The sequence below is a fragment of the Babylonia areolata genome, chromosome 14, assembly GCF_041734735.1.
Source record: "Babylonia areolata isolate BAREFJ2019XMU chromosome 14, ASM4173473v1, whole genome shotgun sequence".
NCBI lineage: Eukaryota > Metazoa > Mollusca > Gastropoda > Neogastropoda > Buccinidae > Babylonia > Babylonia areolata.
Genome location: NC_134889.1, coordinates 7,020,529 through 7,039,395, shown reverse-complemented (window position 1 = coordinate 7,039,395; position 18,867 = coordinate 7,020,529). Strand labels below are relative to the sequence as shown.

The 18,867-nt window shown below is 44.0% G+C and overlaps 1 protein-coding gene and 1 non-coding gene across 3 annotated transcripts in view; both read left to right on the top strand.

Moving 5' to 3' along the window:
* LOC143289782 (uncharacterized) overlaps positions 1 to 10,880 on the top strand; it is a 16,356-nt gene extending 5,476 nt beyond the window's left edge. For both annotated transcript variants that reach the window (XM_076598913.1, XM_076598912.1), the window contains exons 2-5: positions 1 to 589; positions 1,564 to 1,881; positions 2,999 to 3,980; positions 5,914 to 10,880. The exon at positions 1 to 589 is cut by the window's left edge and continues 1,709 nt beyond it. In XM_076598913.1, the coding sequence (XP_076455028.1) occupies positions 1 to 589; positions 1,564 to 1,881; positions 2,999 to 3,980; positions 5,914 to 6,311 (2,287 nt within the window). In that variant the 3' untranslated portion in view covers positions 6,312 to 10,880. The remainder of the gene's footprint in view (positions 590 to 1,563; positions 1,882 to 2,998; positions 3,981 to 5,913) is intronic.
* Positions 10,881 to 13,881: 3,001 nt separating this feature from the next.
* On the top strand, positions 13,882 to 13,953 carry Trnaa-cgc (transfer RNA alanine (anticodon CGC)). Its single transcript has one exon. It is a non-coding gene; the product is annotated as a tRNA-Ala (tRNA).
* Positions 13,954 to 18,867: the final 4,914 nt, after the last annotated feature.

Below are 18,867 nucleotides of genomic sequence, written 5' to 3'. Positions count from 1 at the left end.
ATTACCAGCGTCGTCAGCCACTGTGTCATTCAGTTCAACATCACAGACTTCAGTCCCGGCAGAAAAACCAGCAGACGCTACCGGAGGGACCAAACCCAAACATTCTACCAGCTTTCCGATTACGACATTACCAGCGTCGTCAGCCACTGTGTCATTCAGTTCAACATCACAGACTTCAGTCCCGGTTGAAAAACCAGCAGACGCTACTGGAGGGGCCAAACCCAAACATTCTACCAGCTTTCTGGGAACGGCAATACCGGTGCCGTCAGCCAATAATATGTCATTGAATTCAAATCTACGGACTTCAGGCGTGTCAGAAAAACCCGCTGATTCCTCAGCCGGAGGAGCCAAACCCAAACATTCCACCAGCTTTCTGGGAATGATGACTGAGCAAGAGAGGGCGGGAAGGAGGCGCTTTCTTCTGCCGGTGAGAAGGAGAAACCCGGACCAGGATGTGCTGATGGACTGCCGCGATGACATCACTCCGGTGGCTCAACATGACGTCACGACGGGCACGGCGGGTAGTGGTCCCGGTCAGCCCTTCGTGTTCGGAGGGGGACGAGGAGGAGTTGGAGTCGCTTCGTTGAAGGTGAGGACTTTGCTGGGGGTTTTGTTTGTTTGTTTGTTAATGTTTCGTTTTTGCCACCTTCCTGCACCCCTTCCCCCCCCCCCCCACACACACACACACACTCTCCCCTCCCCCCCCCACCCCCCCGCCCCCCACCCCCTTTTTTATTTATTTATTTTTGTTGATGTCTGCCTCATGGTTTGATGCTTTTGTTTCCCCGTCATTTTCTGTATTACCTACATTTCTTTCTTTGTTCGTTCGTTCCTCATTTCTGTTACATTCTTTTCATTCTCCTTCTTCCTTTGTTTCATCTACCTTTGCCCTTCCTTTCTTTTTTTATTCGTGCTTTCCTCTCTCTCTCTCTCTCTCTCTCTCTCTCTCTCTCCGTGACAATCTCTCTCTGTCTCTCTCTCATCTCATTGTCTAATGTATAACTATGTATGTCAACGCCTCTGCATGCAGGGTGCGCGTGACGAACTTTTGTTTTGACCCCTTGCCGATCAACAGTCCTTTTGCATTGTGGCCCAAGGCCGATGTACATTAAACCATTTCTGAGTTCTCTCTCTCTCCCTCTCTCTCGCTCTCTTCTGCAGGGCGTTGGAACGCCGAATGGACATTAAAAACTTTGTCATTGTCCTCTCTCTCTATCTCTCTCTTCCTGATATACCCACAATCTCTCTCTCTCTCTCTCTCTCTCTCTCTCTCTCAGTTCCTGACATACATACAATCTCTGACGGGCTTTCGATGTGAACTGAAGATTACCCGGATACACGGTTCACAAAAAAGTGAAGCACCACACAGTGGGAACGTGTCGGCAAACAGCGGTGTGTGCACTGCAGCCAATGTAATGTCATGAGGCCGATCAGTGCAGCGCGCTCATGTGATTTAGCATTCATGTACAAGGATAATCCCCCATGCTCCCACCTCCCCCCTCCCCCCGACCTCCCCCTCCCCTCACAAACCTTTTTTTTTTTTTTGTCTTTTTTTTTTTCCAGACCAAATTTGATTTCGTGCCACAAGGTCAGCCCGACCTGGGAGCACGTGACACTCACGTGGCTCCTTTCACCAATCAACAACAACAGCAGCAGAAGCAGGAGTCAGGGAGGGGCAGGAGGGGGTGGAGGAGGGAGGAGGGGGAATGCCTGGAGCACGTGCGCGCGTCTCTGTGCCACTTTTGCCGATCGTGCGGCATCAGCGTCTGCCTGCTCTGCAAGCTGAATCGTCACCAGGGCCACGACATGGCTGAACTAGCTCTGGAGGCCGCGGCCGCGAAGAAAGACATTGCCTCGATGGTATCCGTTGCCCAGCAACAGGTATTTCTCACGCGTGCGCAGACGGACGCAGGCACACACGCATACATGTGTGTGTGTGTGTGTGTGTGTGTGTGTGTGTGTGAATGATGTTCACATATATATAAACCCTCTGTACGATAATCAGATTCCAACACATATAGGGAGATGCTGACATAAAATACTTTTTTGTAATGAAAAGTGGTCCATCCAGGCTTTCGTGCTCTTGTCTCCCACACTATCTATATAATATCCATTCCAACAAGAGAAAATGTTTTTTAAACGTAACTGATCTGTACTTTGTTGACCCTTACAGAATAGAATATGTCTTTATTACCAAGTGTACCCGGGGCCACAAGGAATATTTGGGGGGGAGGGGGGGGGGGTTAGTACATAACAAGATACGGACATAAATCGAAAATTATATACACAAACTCAGATACAGTAGAAATTAGGATATATATTTAAGTGCATATCAATATAAAAACTTGTGCGCGCGCGCGCGCACACGCACACACACACACACACACACACACACACACACACATTTACGTACGCACACACACGTCTTGTTCAGCATTTTTTGTTGTTGTTTTTTTTTGCGAGGTTTCATGTAACTTTGCATGCGTGTCTTATAAACCTTGTTCAGGTTTAATTGACATTAAAATTGATTCTGATTCTGATTCACACACACACACACACACACACACACGTTTGAACAGAAGCTGCACTGATATTACATGTGGATGGGGCTGATGACTAGATGTTCAGGAAGATGGTTGTTGAAGAATGACTGGACTAAGTGAGCGTGTAATTTACACGTTTTTAATTGACTGCTGCGGATACTTAAATAGCGCCTATCCGCCATCGGTCAAAGACCAAGCTCTATGAGTTCTACATACACTGAGTCAGTTCCACAACATGTTGCCAACCTGGGAATAGCCGATTGATAGCTGCCTTTAGACACTCGTCATTCGTTTCCTGTCCGTCTAATTCAGTCAAGATTAGGTCGCGCGCGCGCGCAGTGTGTGTATGTGTGTGTGTGTGTTAGTGTGTGTCAAGTCAAGTCAAGTCAAAATTTTTATTTCAAGATGGTAATTGAATAAGCCCCCCCCCCCTCCCCCCCCCCAAAAAAAAACAGTTGCAGGCCATGGACACCTCCCTACAGCGCATACAGCGAGAAGAATCAGAGCACCTGCCTCACCTCACCCACACACTCGCGCGCGAGGTCGGCGAGCGCCACGAGCAGCTGCTCCGCTGGGCTGACAGGGCACGTGACGAGCTCGTGCAGGAGCTGAGGGCGCACGAGGGCCGGGCCAGGGAGCGGCTGCGCGCGGAGGCTGCCTCGCTCACCCTCACCCGGGACATCCTGTGCCAGGCGCTCGAGCGGTCCGCGCGCGCCTCCACCAACAGCAGCGAGACCCCGGACGCCACGATGGTGCGGCTGAGGAACGACCTGAGGGCGGCTCTGGCGGAGGAGGAAGAGGGGGGCGGGGCGGCGTCGCGCCAACAACAGCAGCAGAAGCAGCAGCGAGGCCTCGAGGAGGAGGAAGAGGAGGAGGTGTGGGAGTGGAAATACGACCTGAGCGGCGCCGACGTTGTGCACGCGGGCTTGGTGCGAACCTTCATGGGCTGCCTCACACGCACACGCACAGGACCAGGGGCTGCTGATGCCTCCCTTCAGCTTCAGCAAACAACACCACCAGCCCCCTTCCCTCCCACACCTTCCCTCACACAGCTGACCCAGCGCGTAGACTTGTGCGAAGATGACGTCAAACGGTGCAGGAATGACGTAAAAACCTTGTCAAATGACGTCAAACGACGCGAGAACGACGTAAAAACCATATCAAATGACGTCAAACGGTGCGAGAACGACGTGAAAACCATATCGGATGACGTCAAACGACGCGAGAACGACGTCACCGCCCTGTCGGATGACGTGGCGGACCTGCGGAGGAGAGGGGAGGAGGTGGAGAGCAGGACGAGTTCCCTGACCTGTGACCTGGCGGCGTGGCGGGAGGAGGCGGAGTCGAAGGACGGCCACACCCAGAAACAGCTGTCCACGTTGTGCGAGCAACTGGCCACGCTGCAGGCCACCACGCAATCCCTGGAGATGAAATTGGGTAACATGGATGAATGAATGAAGGAATGAATGGATGAATAGAAGAAGAAAAGAACAACCATACATAAATAGATTAAAAATGAATGAATGAATATATATATATATATATATATATATATATATATATATATATATATATATATAAGAAGAAAGTAAACGAATAAATAGATGAATAAATAGATAAATAAATAAACAGAAATAAATGAATGAATACATGATTAGATAGATAAATAGATATAAACAGATCAATCTAAATAAATAAATAAGTAGGCCAGATTATATACAAACAAATATATAGGCCAAAATAAACAAATAAATAAGTAGGTGTAATTGATCAAATATAATAGATCCGAGTAATAAAATAATAAATAGGTCTGGGTTTTTGTTGTTGTTGTTTTTCTAAAAAGCGTTTAAATAGGACTAAATAAATAATTGAGCAAATAGAAAATAAATGACAAAAGAAGAAAGAAGGAAAGAAAGAAAGGCAATAACACGTGGTTCATTGGCATTAACTCACTCAGTACGGCCAGTCCTCTCTTCTCCTCTACACAGACCCCTCGGATGTCCAGTGGGTGTCTCAATGACCCAACCTACAACTTCCGTCGTCAGAATTGTGGTATTCTTTGTCAACATTCACGTCTTCAGTATAAGAGCCTTCCGCTTGCAATATTTTGATGATGGTAGTTGGGGTAAAACGCTGTTAACGTCGTCTCTTTCGCCGTTCGTATGTAGTGAGTTAATGAGCTGCTTTGTGCTTTGTGATGTGTTGTTGTGTAGAATGCTTGGTGATTTTTTGAGGAGTAGGGTGGGTTTGTGCGAGTGATTATTCTGTGAGCGTAAGTCAGTTCATCAAAATTACAATTATCTGTGTGGTGGGTGCTGATTCATGGACATGATAATCATTGTCTTGTCAAGGCTTCCTGAATGATCTTCATTCATTCATTTTGAACTATTAACTTCAATTCATTATTCTAGTTGAATATCTTATTCATACCCTTTTTGTGGTGTGTGTATGTAACAGCGACAGTTTAAGCTCAGTGGGGTACGGTTGAAATTCTTCTTTACAGTTTTAATGGACAGAGTCCCAAAGCCTTTTACGGACATCAGGGGCAGTGAATTCATATCCGCCGTGTCCAGGGCTCGGCATAGGAAGGCGGGGCCCAGTCCTCTCCTTCCGCCAGTTTGAAACTTCTTCCAGCCGAAGAAAGGTAGCTACTGACGCCTGATTGGAGTGAGGACAATCACACCAAAGTGCCTTTCGCTGGCACACAACACCATGCCGAAACAGCATCCTCGAACCCTGATCACCGGTGACCACTGGATCAGAAGTCCCAACACCTAACCAATTCTGCCACGCCTCCCCCCCTAGCACAAAATTATCCACTTCCAAAATACAAAGTGTCAATAGGGAGGGTTTGCAGGCGCGCTTTAGTGGGGGACCTTTCGTCGCTTGCAGAGCGAGAAGTAGGTCAAATGACGTCATTAGCAGCCCACCACCGTAAGCCGCTTTTTTGCGTTTGCACTGTCTTTGTTCGGACGATTTTTCGGCAGAGCTTATCGTCAAATTAATGGATCAGTTCGAATACGTAATGGTAGAGATGTGACAAATACGCTCAAAGTAAATTGGCATACAAGACTAAAGCAAATAATGGATTATAAAACCGAATATATATATTGTAAACTTGCAAAAATAGTCACCAAAATTGTTCAAAATCCTTTCGTCAGGACGGAGATTTCTACGACGCAATTTTAGCCTTTTGGTGACCTAGAGAAACAACAAGAGGAAATGGAAATGCTCATGTGCACGCGGTTCTCGCTTAAACACACACACACACACACACACACACACACAAATAATCTCCAAGAAAATCAGACGAAAGTGGGTCAGCAAACCCTCCATAATGTCTTTCTTCTTCTTCCTTTTTTCCCCCCAGGTAAAGCCACGCCTCTCTTTCACGCCAGGCTGCTCGACAAAGAAAAAACCAAACTGGGTGAAGCCGTCATCTTCTACAGCGTGGAGAACTTCAAAGGACGCCACTACATCACCGAGACAGGAACCTTCAGAGCTCCGGAAGCAGGCGTCTACCTCTTCTCGGCCACCGCGGAAACCCTTCTCGAGTCCAGCGATGCAGCTCCCATGATGCAGTTCATGGTGGAGGACGAATGCCACACTGTCATCAAAGGCGCTGTCTCGCCGCGGAAACCGAGGGAGTGCGTGATGGTGAGGCTGTGGTCTGGGGCTCAAGTGTGGCTGAAAACAGTGGTGGACGGTGGGAAGTTCTGGCCGGCTGGGACCTCCTTCACTGGCTCACTCCTCCAGTCCTTGTGGTAGCAGAAGCTGCTGAAGTCAGCAAGTTTCCTCTGGACACGCCATCTACGGATATAAAATAGAATGGATGGAAGGGAGGACAGGCATGGCGGCTGCGCGGCGTCAGCTTCGCGGTGGTTGGTTCGGTCCATCTATTTATAGGTCCGTGCATGCCATCACGTTTCAGACGAAAATATATGATCTGTGTGCGCACAACCAAAGGTCAGGTCAAAGGTGAAGGCAACAAGGTCAGAGTGATTAATTTGAGGCTTTCAACACTGAGCTGTCTGCGTGTGCGGGCGTGGCACACAAGTCAGTTTTGATTGTTGACCAGTAGTGATTGTGGAGAGGGCTTCCGTTAACATGTAATGTTTGAGTTCGAAGTGTTATACTGCTTATTTTATGGTGTTATGGATGTTTATGTACTGCTTTTTTATGACGTGTGTTGCGTCTCTGTTGATTTCTGTGTGTTCAAGGACACATGTGAGGAAATTTTATGCATGTTCATGTACTATGACTACTGACTTCTTATGACATGTGCTGGCTCTTTGTTGACTGATGCATGTTCAAAGATATCATGTGAGGACATTTTATGGATGTTTATGTACTACTTTTTATGACGTGTGGTGGATCTGTGTTGATTGCTACATGTTCAAGGATATTGTGTGAGGAAAGTACAGTGATTCCTCAGTGTAAGATTCTTTGAATGTGCTTGATATAAATGCAATATTACTTTAGTTAATACACTTATAGTTCACAAGCAGCCTCATGAACTGATTTTGTGTTCCATGTTTGAATACAGTGCAAGTTTGGTGCTGCTCCGTGTTTCTCATAATTATTATGTATATTTTGTACTTCATGGGGTAAGCTGCAAATCTACACATACAAAAAACAAAAACAAAAAAAACAAAAAAAAAAAAACATCCAAACTTCGCACTGAAAGGGAAAAAAATTCGCATCAACCATTTATCAAATTTCGCACGAACTTATCGCTGCAATTTTTTTTCCCGCATGAACTGAACGAAACTTTAAATTTGACTCTCACATGCGAATTTTGCTCATCTTTGAGCAGATCCCTTCTCGACTGAGGCAGTATTCGATGAGATTCGCCTAAAGCAGGCCCATTACTTCAGCTAATGGCTTCCTTATCACTGCATGCAATTCCCGAAGAGATCTCCATCAAAACTGAACAAAATTCACAGATCAAAGTTGTTGTAAGCAACGACCTTTTGCTGCCTGGGCTTCAGAATGTTGTTCTCCCCAAATCGATGCTTCCGCTTTGCTTCGCATTTCCGGTCATAACAACAGAACCGCACTCAAAATGCTATCAGTTTCGACCCATATTGCTTGCTTTTATTGTTATGGACCCTGATGATTTCAACCAGAACTGACGAGTAAATTTTGAGTCAATGGGTATAGACAACTCTTTTCTTTTTTTTTTCTTTTTTTTTTTTTTTGATTGCGTGCAGATTTTGCATGCATTCTTTGTATTCGAAAATCACACCACGGAATAGAAAACACACACAACGAGATGATTTTCTTTAGTATGATCTAAGGGTTTTATTGGGTTTTTTTTAAACAACACCACCACCACCAACAACAATAATAGCAACAACACTGAAAACAAGATAATAATCTTGTACTTCTACTACTACTACTACTACTACTACTACTAATAATAATAATAATGACTGAATGAATAAACAAATAAATCAGTGAATCTGTCAGTCATTCATGTAGCGTCATTAGGACAAGCAAAGATTGGTTACTTCAGTTCAACTAGTTGGGGGAGTGAGTGTTGTAGCTTGCATGAGTATGCACAGTATGTTGTGGGAAGGGATAAAACCAGTCAGCACAACCAGTTCTTAACTGTCTCCCAGAAAAAAACTGACTGACACAGGGTAGCTGACTGATCAGTGATGTGAGGAGCAAGGAAATCCCTGTTGGGCTGTGAGTAAACAACTTGTAATGGTTTTATGCTATGTTGATAACTTAGTTTTGTTGAGAACAATGTTTTGTGTCAGTGAACAGCCAGCTTAAGTTGATCTTGTGGCTTATGGAAAGAAAAGGGGTTAATGTGTGAAAGCTACCCACTGAGCTGAGAGAAGTACTGGCCTAAATCTTTTGAATCCCCCCCCCCTCCCCCTTCTATTTGGTTAACAGATATTTTGTTCTGATTTCTGGCATTAATGATAGTGTAGTGATATGTCAGTGTATTGTCAGTTGTTGACTGACTGTGGAAACAATGAAAGCACCTAAAGATGAGAAGCCATGGAGATGGTGTGTGTGTGTAGCAGGTGTGTGTAGTATTTTGGTTTTGCTACACTTAGTGTGGGTTAATGTATTTTGGATGTATTACTTACTTGTTTTGTATATTAGGTTGCGTCGGTTAAATGTGAAATGAACAGATCTTAGGCTAACACATTGGCAGTGTGTGTTGAGGGTTTTTCATGTTTGTGTGCACATGGAGGTAACAGCAAGTGTTGTGGAACACATGTTTGACTTGTTGGTAGTTGTGATAACATGTGTAGGAGTTGTGCTATGTGTCAGTGGTTTACCTTGTTTGGACTAAGTGGGGAAGCTCATTGTAATGTGGATAATGAGTTGATGGTCAGTGCTATGTTGTTGCACATTGCTGTTTACCAGAGATATATTGGAAGTAATTATTTCCTTACATGTACATGTGTTAGTGGGATACTTTGTGAAGGCAAAGAGGAGATTTGTTTGGCAATGGTAACACACAGTTTTATTGAATGATGGACACAGGGTTGTACTGGTCAGTGATATGTTTTGCGCACAGTATGGTATGTCACTGTTGGTGGCAGGTAAGCTTAATGAAGCTTGTTTTTACCACACATAGATTTATGTGTGGGAGGAGTGCATACTGGTGGACATGTGATGAAAGGTGCTGAGAGGGTATAGGCCTTTCATGTCAGTGATGTCAGGATATTTTGAGATTTTACCTGACCTGGGTTTTGTTTGTGTTCCAGGTGTGCTGCTTGTAGATGCTGCTTGTAGGTGCTGCTTTAGGTGCAGGGTGAACTGTCAGTTTACTGTGTGCTGCCTTAGTGTGTGTGTTGCTTTTGCTAAGAAGGGTGAGCTGCTTAGTGTGTGTGCTGTATTGTAAAGTAAACACTTGTAGCCGGGTTGGCTTTTACAATCTTCGTTGGGGCAGCTTAGCAGGCGACTTTTGTGACTCGCCGAAGGTTACGGAGAAAGTTGGTAAATCGGTCGCAAGTTATCTCCCTTTACAAGGAGCCGTATGATTTTTCATCAATTTGTTAAATTATAAACACTTTCTTGTGGATGAGATTATAGTTTTTATGTTATTGGACTTCAGAAAGATCATGCTTCTCAACTGTAATGATATCATTTGGCCGTGCCAGAAAGCCTATAACTTTTTTAAATTAAATATTTATGTGAATTTTGGCGCGATCTTCGAAATCCACTCAGTTGAAACATACAAAATACCTTCGTTTTCTACAAATTGATTTAGTTGCCGTGGAATTTAGATTTTGCATTAAAATGTAAAAGATTAAGCTCTCTTCTCGTGTACCGCTTTCCGTGTACACCTAAGTTATAGGCATGCGATGGAACGAAATGTCTGACAGCATTTCGGCGCCACAAAACTCTCTCTTCTTCAAGCCATTGGAATTCGTCAGTGCCGATTTGAGCAACATATGTTTTTACAATACCTAGACATTTTAATAGCGTATCTTGCAGATGTTTGAATTTCTATTATCAATCTGATTCGTATCATACATGTGTAGCTGTGTTGTAGTTGGTTTAAACGAAGCATTTCATTGTCGATCACAAGTGCCAAAAGCACCGCCAAGCGGTGCTGACACGGGAGCTGGCCGTTGAGTTTTCTCTTGAAAAAATCTTTACTCTAGAAGCAGATTCAATAGATGACTTTTATATAGTTGGAAATTCAGGATTTTCAATTACTTAACTGTTACAATTATATCACATATCGCGACGTATTAATTGTTGTAATGTACAGAAATGATACATGAACTCATTAAAAGCTCGTTCATTCAGTGACTCTTTTTGTTTACAGTTTTTAACTACATTATTTTTGTAGAAAATGGTTTAGCTTAAGAAAATGCTCGTCTCTTGTAGGTATGTGTGATATATAAAGTGTCTATGTTAGTTCCCCGAGCCGAAAGTCAGAAGCCGCTAAATTTGGTCAAACCAACACAAGCTCGGCCCCTCAAGGCTCGCGGAGGGCCGGTTTCGTGAGTCGCTTCGCGGCGCTGGCTTTGCGGTTCGGCGGAACCGGCAGAATAGAAGGAGTGAGCGAGTGCCAGACTAGAGAACTCTCCTGGTCTGGAAGAATGAGAGAATAAAAGAAGAAAAACCGGCGCACCGCCTTCCCGAGTCTAACTTGCCTGGCTGCGGCTCTCTTCTGCTAACACTTCCATTCACCTTCTCTAACACCACCTTACCACCCCATCACACACTCTATAAAAACCACTCCATGTGGCCCTGCTATTGGTGTGAGGAGAGCAAGGGAGTGTGTGCATCATCAGTCGATCCTATATCCCCCTGTCTGCTCCCCTCTCTCTTGGAATCGAACCGCACCCTTTCGAAGAACAGAGTAGTTTTGACACGTGTGATAAAAATCCATGCTGCGCATGTGACTTGGGTTTATTGTCTCAGTGATTTGTTGCACCCAGACATTCATGCAATGTCTACGTACTGGACTGAGGGCGTGGGAGGGGGGTTAGGGTGGCCGGGGGTGGGGGGTGGGGGGGGAGTATAAATTTCCGGTCCATATCTGGGATTCGAACTCATTGGATGCTTCCTTGTCGGGCGCCACGCATTAACCACTACTAGGCTACTGAGGCCTCCACTCCACTCAATACTGACTCCTCTGTCTGTCTGTCTGTCTGCCTCTCTAGCTCTCTCTCGTTCACCTGTGACATTTTTATTCTCATACTATTTTACATGGCAGCAAGATGCGCAGGAGAAACTATGTCGTGTGGCAGAAGAAGCTGAGAAGACTGGACTCCAAATCAACATTGGGAAAACAGAGGTCATGAGGGTCAACAACAAGAAGCAAGATCCAGTGCAACTACACCAAGAGAACATCAAGGAGGTTGACAAGTTTGTCTACTTAGGTAGTGTTGTCAGCAAAGACGGGGGGACGGACGAAGACATCAAGAGCCGTATCAACAAAGCAAGACACGCCTTCAACACCCTTCGACCAATCTGGAGATCGACAGCCCTCTCAATCCGCAACAAGATCCGGATTTTTAACACCAACGTGAAGTCGGTTCTACTCTATGGCTCAGAGACGTGGAGAGTGACAAAGACCAGCACCCACAAGCTTCAGACATTCACCAACAGATGTCTAAGAAACATCCTGAACATCAGATGGCCAGAGGTTGTCTCCAATGAAGAACTTTGGAACATGACAAAACAGGCCCCACTGGAGACGGAAATCAAGAAACGGAAATGGGGATGGATAGGCCATACACTACGCAAGCCTGCAACAAACATCACAAGACAGGCTCTTGATTGGAACCCGCAGGGGAAGAGGAAGGTTGGCCGTCCGAAGCAGACCTGGCGGAGAAGCATTGAGGCAGAGACAAGGGTAGCCGGAATGACGTGGGCCGAACTGAAGAGGACCAGCCAGAGCCGGACTATTTTACATGTTGAATTATGCTTCCTTTGGCAATAAGCATTCCAACCACCACCCTCCCTGTTATTCAGTTGCTATGTGTATTTTTACTGTTTTAGACTTACTGTTTTATATTCACATTAGCATAGTATTTGTTAACATACACAATGTATGCTTATGTGTGTGTAAGTGTGCGTGTGCATGCGAGATAGATAGATAGAGAGAGAGAGAGAGAGTATGTGTGTGTTCTGCAGTGTGCCAGTGTGTGTGTGTCACAGTTTTTTTTTCCTATGTCGTTTATTAATACCATGCTTGTGCCCCCCCCCGACCTCGATGCCTCGATCACTGACTGGACGATGAGAAACTGCATGCGCAGACGACACAAAACCGACTTACTTTGTGTATGGTGTGTGTGATGGGGGGTGGGGGAGAGGTGCCTGAAGCTTGCCGGATCTTAGGGATTGTGGGTTTGAATGAAGGTCACGGGCTCATACGTTAGTGAGTTAGGGTGGGTGAGGTGGACAACAATTACACAAACGCGGCCAGATTGCGCAGAGGCGTAAATACCTAACTAAAACCTAATTAGACCTAACTTTTCCTCCGGAGGGGGTGACAATGAGAAAGAGCATGTATACATACTCTCACCCACCGTCACTCGCAGCGTCCCTCCGGGGGAAAAAAAAAAAAAAAAAAAAAAAAAAAGGGGGGGGGGACTAAACTGTGATCTTGTTCAGCTCCCTCTTGAAAGCTGCCAAGGAGGGAGCCTCTGCTGCTGTTGCAGGCAGGGAGTTCCAGACGGGGATGGTTGATGGGAAAAAACTGTATTTATAAGGGTCAGAGGAGGAGCTAAGATGGACAAATTTGTGTCGATGATTTGATCTTGTTCTGCCGGATCCTTTCTTGAGAAATTTGTCTGGAGGGATGTCTACAATGCCGTTGACCATTTTATACATCAGGGTCAGCCTTTGTCTGTTCCGCCGTGATTCGAGGGATTCCCATCTTAGTTCTTGCAGCATGTGTGTTACGCTGCTGGTCCGCCCGTAGTCACTGTGTACATAACGTGCTGCTCTTCTTTGCACCATTTCAATCTTGTTCTTTTGACCTTCTTTGTACGGGCTCCAGACTGATGAACAATACTCCAGGTGCGGGCGTACAAGAGTTTGGTAGGCATTGGCTTTGGTGGTTTTATTGGATGTTTTTAGATTCCTTTTTAGGAAGCCTACCATGCTATTGGCTTTGTTGGTGACTCTTGTAACATGTTCTTTCCAGTTTAGATCATTTCTTATGTCGACGCCGAGATATTTTGCGCTGTCAACATGCTCGAGGGTGTGTCCTTTTAATTTGTAGTTGTAGCTGATGGGGTTCCTTGATGTTGTACAGGTAAGGACATTACATTTTTCTGGGTGGAATTCCATTCCCCAACGCTGTTCCCAGTCAGACAGGGTGTTGAGGTCTCGTTGGAGCATTTTACAGTCTTGGATTGTCTTGATGGTGGAGTAGACTATACAGTCATCAGCGAACAATCTAATATTGGCCTTGATGTTCTGAGGCATGTCACCGTTTTCAAGTTTTCAGTCACAACTAAGCCTGCGGAAAGCATCCATAGTCGACTCTTCAAGGCTCGAGATTAACACTGACTCACTCAAACCAGTGGATTTGACGGAATCCACTGCATGCCTCGATCACTGTAAAACGCTATGGGACCTCGTAACCTTTTCCATTTTCAAACAAGACGAAAGCACTCAACCGAAAGCCGACACAGTTTTCAGTTCCCTGTGTATGTCAAATGTTGATCAGTTATATGTCATTGGTTGTTTTCTTTGCTTTCGCAGATTGAAGTACGTTTTGAGTAAAATTTCTTGAAAAAAGAGGCCCATTAAACAAGTACGAAAAAACGTAGGCGGAACAACGATAATCACCGTTCGTGGAAGAGGGATATGTAAATAAAATTTTGCACACGAAGGAACAGGGGATGTAGCTCAGTGGTAGAGCGTTCGCTTCGCATGTGAAAGGCCCCGGGTTCGATCCCCGGCATCTCCACTTTTTTTTTTTCTTTCGTTTTTTTCATTTTTTTCTCTCTCTTCCTTTGAACACTTATTCGTTAACTATCATTCTTCAAGTTATTCAAGACCATATCATTAAGCTATTTTAACCATGATTTTTTTTGTCAGAAATGCGAGAAAAAGTACATTAATTATTCTTTGCGGCGTACAAGAACTGAGTGACCATTTAAACGTTACTAGTCTTTTAGTTTTTTTGGGGTTTTTCTGGTTGTTGTTTTTTTTTACAAAAAAACTTTATCTAAAGTTGTTCTGAACTTGTCTTCAGCTTGTTAATTACAAGTTTATTCCCTGCTTGTCATAGTGAAAATACCCGCCTCTACCACAGATAAAGTTTCTGGGTTTGTTTAAAAGAGCCACTTACAGCAGCTATTATATTTCAAGAACAGAAGCTTAAGGGGAAGTCTTTAAACTGTAAGCATTGCATTTGCGTGTAATTTGTCTATCTTGAGAGAATCCTGCACTTTCGTAATTTATGTACCTTTTGTTTGTTTCTTTGTTGTTGTTTTAAGTCAGTGGGAGAAAGTGGATAATGTTTTGAATCCTGTCGAGGTAGGCCTGTATAAATTACAACTTTATGCGACTCTGGACAAACTGCAACATTTTGAAATAAACAGGTAATAGTTTGTTACACAAATATAAATAACTATAAAAAGAACGAATATTTTATCCAAACCATATCGGAATCTTAAAGTTTTCTTGTTATAACTATAGCTCAGTTTAATGCGGCATACCTGTGTCAGATGGGTACATTGTTACGTGTTCCTGGCACCTGTAGGCTGTAATTTGGCTGACGAAGGCCCAGCTAAACCACAAAACTGCAAGATGATTTTCAATTCACTCAGTTTGGAGAGGACAGGGCCGCGCCATACCACGGGAAGCAACTCTGACAGGTTAGACTTGCAACAACCTAACAAGAGTGATCGGTCCTGAATTGAAGATGAGACTGCAAATTCTGATTTTTATTTAGTACTTCTTTGAATTTTAAATAAATCATATTCATATCACGTAAATAAAGTGTGTGTGAAAACCAAGAGTGAAAGTAAACTTGATTGAATTCACTTTCGGATTATGTGTTTGTGTTTCTTAACTGCATGTTATTTGGATGTTTGATTTCATAAAGTTATACAGCACAAACAAAACATCTCTCTCCATACACATGCAAACGCACACACACACAATCTTTCTCTCTCTTGCACACACACACACAGACAGACACACACACACACACACACACACACACACACACACACAGAGCACCGCACCGCCACACCACAACCACTCACATATGCACCCACACAATGCCATAGTCACACATGCAGACATACAAAACACAAGCATACATGCACAAACGCACACACACCCTCACAATGAAAGAGAGAGAGAGAATGATGACTCATAATATTTGTGTTAAGTTTTATTTATCACAATGAAAGTCATTTTTGAACAATTACAAAATCAACACTTCACACTGCGATAGTGGGGAAAACTGTAAGCGTGCATGCATGTGTGTGCACACATGTATAGAGATGAACACATGAGTGCGTAAATGTATGTAGGCTCACATGTATGTGAATCACACATCGCAACTATGAAAAAAACCCCAAACGAACAAACAACAACAACAAAGGAACACACCAACACAAAAACAGATTCATGACACATTTTGAACATAATGTGATTCCCATGCATGCATAAACGCTTGTGAAGCAAAAAAAGCGCAATCAAAAAAAAAAAAAAAAAAAAAAAACCTGGACAAATCAGAACAAGTAGGATCATCATGACACATTTTGCACACGTGTGATTCACATGCAAGCGTGAACACTTTGTGAATCACACATCGCAATCCCCAAAAATACCATACCAGAACAAATCAGAACAGGCAATTAAGGTTCATCATGACACACTTTGCACATCATTGATAGTGATCCTATTGTTTTCTCCTGACAGGATGAATGGAATCAAGGGTCAGTGCGGGTCATAGTGACGGTAAGGAGTGGGGACAGGGGAGGGGGTGGGGGTGGCGTGGGGGAAAGGTGGGGTGGGGACAGGGGGGGGGTGGCGTGGGGGGGGGGAGGGCGGCGTGGGGGGAAGGTGGGGGTGAGGGGGTGGCGTGGGGGCGGGGGGGGGGGGGACAGGTGGCGTGGGTGGGCGGCAGGTGGAGGAAAGTGTGAGGGGTGTGGACTTGCTAAAGGGAAAAAAAAAAAGTTTCCAGAGAACAAGAAAAAAAAAAGGAAAAAAAAAGGAGCAACTAATTCACCTGACCACCAACCAACACCAGACAAACCACATGGCCAACCAGGACATGGTCTGACATAGGAACACACACACACACACACACACACAACCCCCAGACTGACAACTGAGAGTACGTGGATGCGATTCCCATCAGAAATGGGAGGGGGAGGAGGAGGGGAGGTTCAGTTTCTGTCTGCAAACTGCTCTCACCGCAGAGTGAGTGTGCTGTGAGCTCAAATGGCAAAACTGGGACCACACAGTCGAGGCTCGTCCATTTCACGGATGCGTCTTCTGGATGTGTTGCTCAGATTTCCTGACTTACACTGCAGATGTCTGTAATTCTTAGCATGGTTGAGGCTGGGGTATATCATGAGAGTTTCAGTTTCAGTTTCAGTGGCTCAAGGAGGCGTCACTGTGTTCGGACAAATCCATACACGCTACACCACATCTGCCAAGCAGATGCCTGACCAGCAGCGTAACCCAACGCGCTTAGTCAGGCCTTGAGAAAAAAAAAGAAGAAAAAAAAGGTGAATAAAAAATAGATAAGCTTACATAAATAAATAAATAATAATTATGATATTAAAAAGGTAGTAGTAATGATAATAATAATAAAATGAACTCATGAGAGTACAACCTTGTCAGGTAGTCCCAAACATTACCGTAGCCCCGTAGCAGCATCTTCATCGCCCCATCATCATTCATCACCATCATCATCATCAGAAACAAAATGTCCCAAATTCTGGAACACATTACAGCATGATGCGGTACATTACAGTACAATACAGCACAGCACAGCACAATACACCACAAAGCAATGCACTACAGTGCAGTACTTTACACTTCAGAACAGTACAGTACAGTACAGTACAGAGTCATGCAGTACAGTATAGCACAACTCAACACTGCATCAGTACAGCACAACCCTACCCTATCATACTCATTCTACTCTACCCTACCCTATCATACTCATTCTACTCTACCATACCCTATCATACTCATTCTACTCTACCATACTCATTCTACTCTACCCTACTCATTCTACTCTACCTTAACCTACCCTACTCATTCTACTCTACCCTACCCTATCATACTCATTCTACTCTACCATACTCATACTCATTCTACTCTACCCTACTCATTCTACTTTACCTTAACCTACCCTACTCATTCTACTCTACCCTACCCTATCATACTCATTCTACTCTACCATACTCATACTCATTCTACTCTACCCTACTCATTCTACTCTACCTTAACCTACCCTACTCATTCTACTCTACCCTACCCTATCATACTCATTCTACTCTACCATACTCATACTCATTCTACTCTACCCTACTCATTCTACTCTACCTTAACCTACCCTACTCATTCTACTCTACCCTACCCTATCATACTCATTCTACTCTACCATACTCATACTCATTCTACTCTACCCTACTCATTCTACTCTACCTTAACCTACCCTACTCATTCTACTCTACCCTACCCTATCATACTCATTCTACTCTACCATACTCATACTCATTCTACTCTACCATACTCATACTCATTCTACTCTACCCTAACCTACCCTACTCATTCTACTCTACCCTACCCTATCATACTCATTCTACTCTACCCAAACCTATCATACTCATTCTACTCTACCATACTCATACTACTCTACCCTAACCTACCCTACTCATTCTACCCTACCCTCCCTCATTCTACCCTACCCTCCCTACCTACCCTACCCTACTCTACCCTACCCATTACACAACAGTAAAGAACAGCAAATCACAGCACAGCATATACACAGCTTTATAGGACAGTGCAGTGCAGTGCAACGCAGTACAGGGCAGAGCAGCACAGCACAATAAAGCACAGCATTACACAGCACAGCACACCTTGTAATACAGAACGTAATAATTATGACAGCAGTACAATACTCAGCAAATCCAAACAGAATACAGAACCTGATGAGCTCTGCCACAGTTCCCATCTTACCCAGCGTAACACAACACAACACAACACAACACAGCCCAGCACAGCACAGCACAACACAACATATCACACAAGACAACACATCAGAACACCATTTCACACAACAGAATGTAACACAAAACATACCACATCACATTTTATTTATTTTCACTCATGCCAACACATCGTAACACCATTTCACACTACACAATGTAACACAACACAATACACCCGAACAATTTCACACAAGACAACACACTGTAACACTTTTACACAACACAATGTAACCAAAACAACATAACACATACCCCATCACTAAAGCCATTAAAAAAAAAACAACCCAATACAACATTAACTGTTTTGCATAGCTGACACACATTGCAAAACCTGTTTGGTTAAATGATATCATTACTTATTTTACTTTCCCATTTATTTACAAAACAAATTAAATTACCGGATTTACTCAGTTGTACACTGGAATGCAGTCTTACCAACCCTTGTCATAGACATGACCTGATAAAGATGAATAGCGAAAAAAAATAATATAATAAAAGACAGAGGATTTGGGGCGGGAATTTAGGGGAAAGACAATCAACAAATACACAAATATTTGCTTACAGGGACATTTTTATGCCTGTCAGTTTATAAAACAGTGAACAGCATTCAATAGTCAGTCATGCCTGACTTTGAC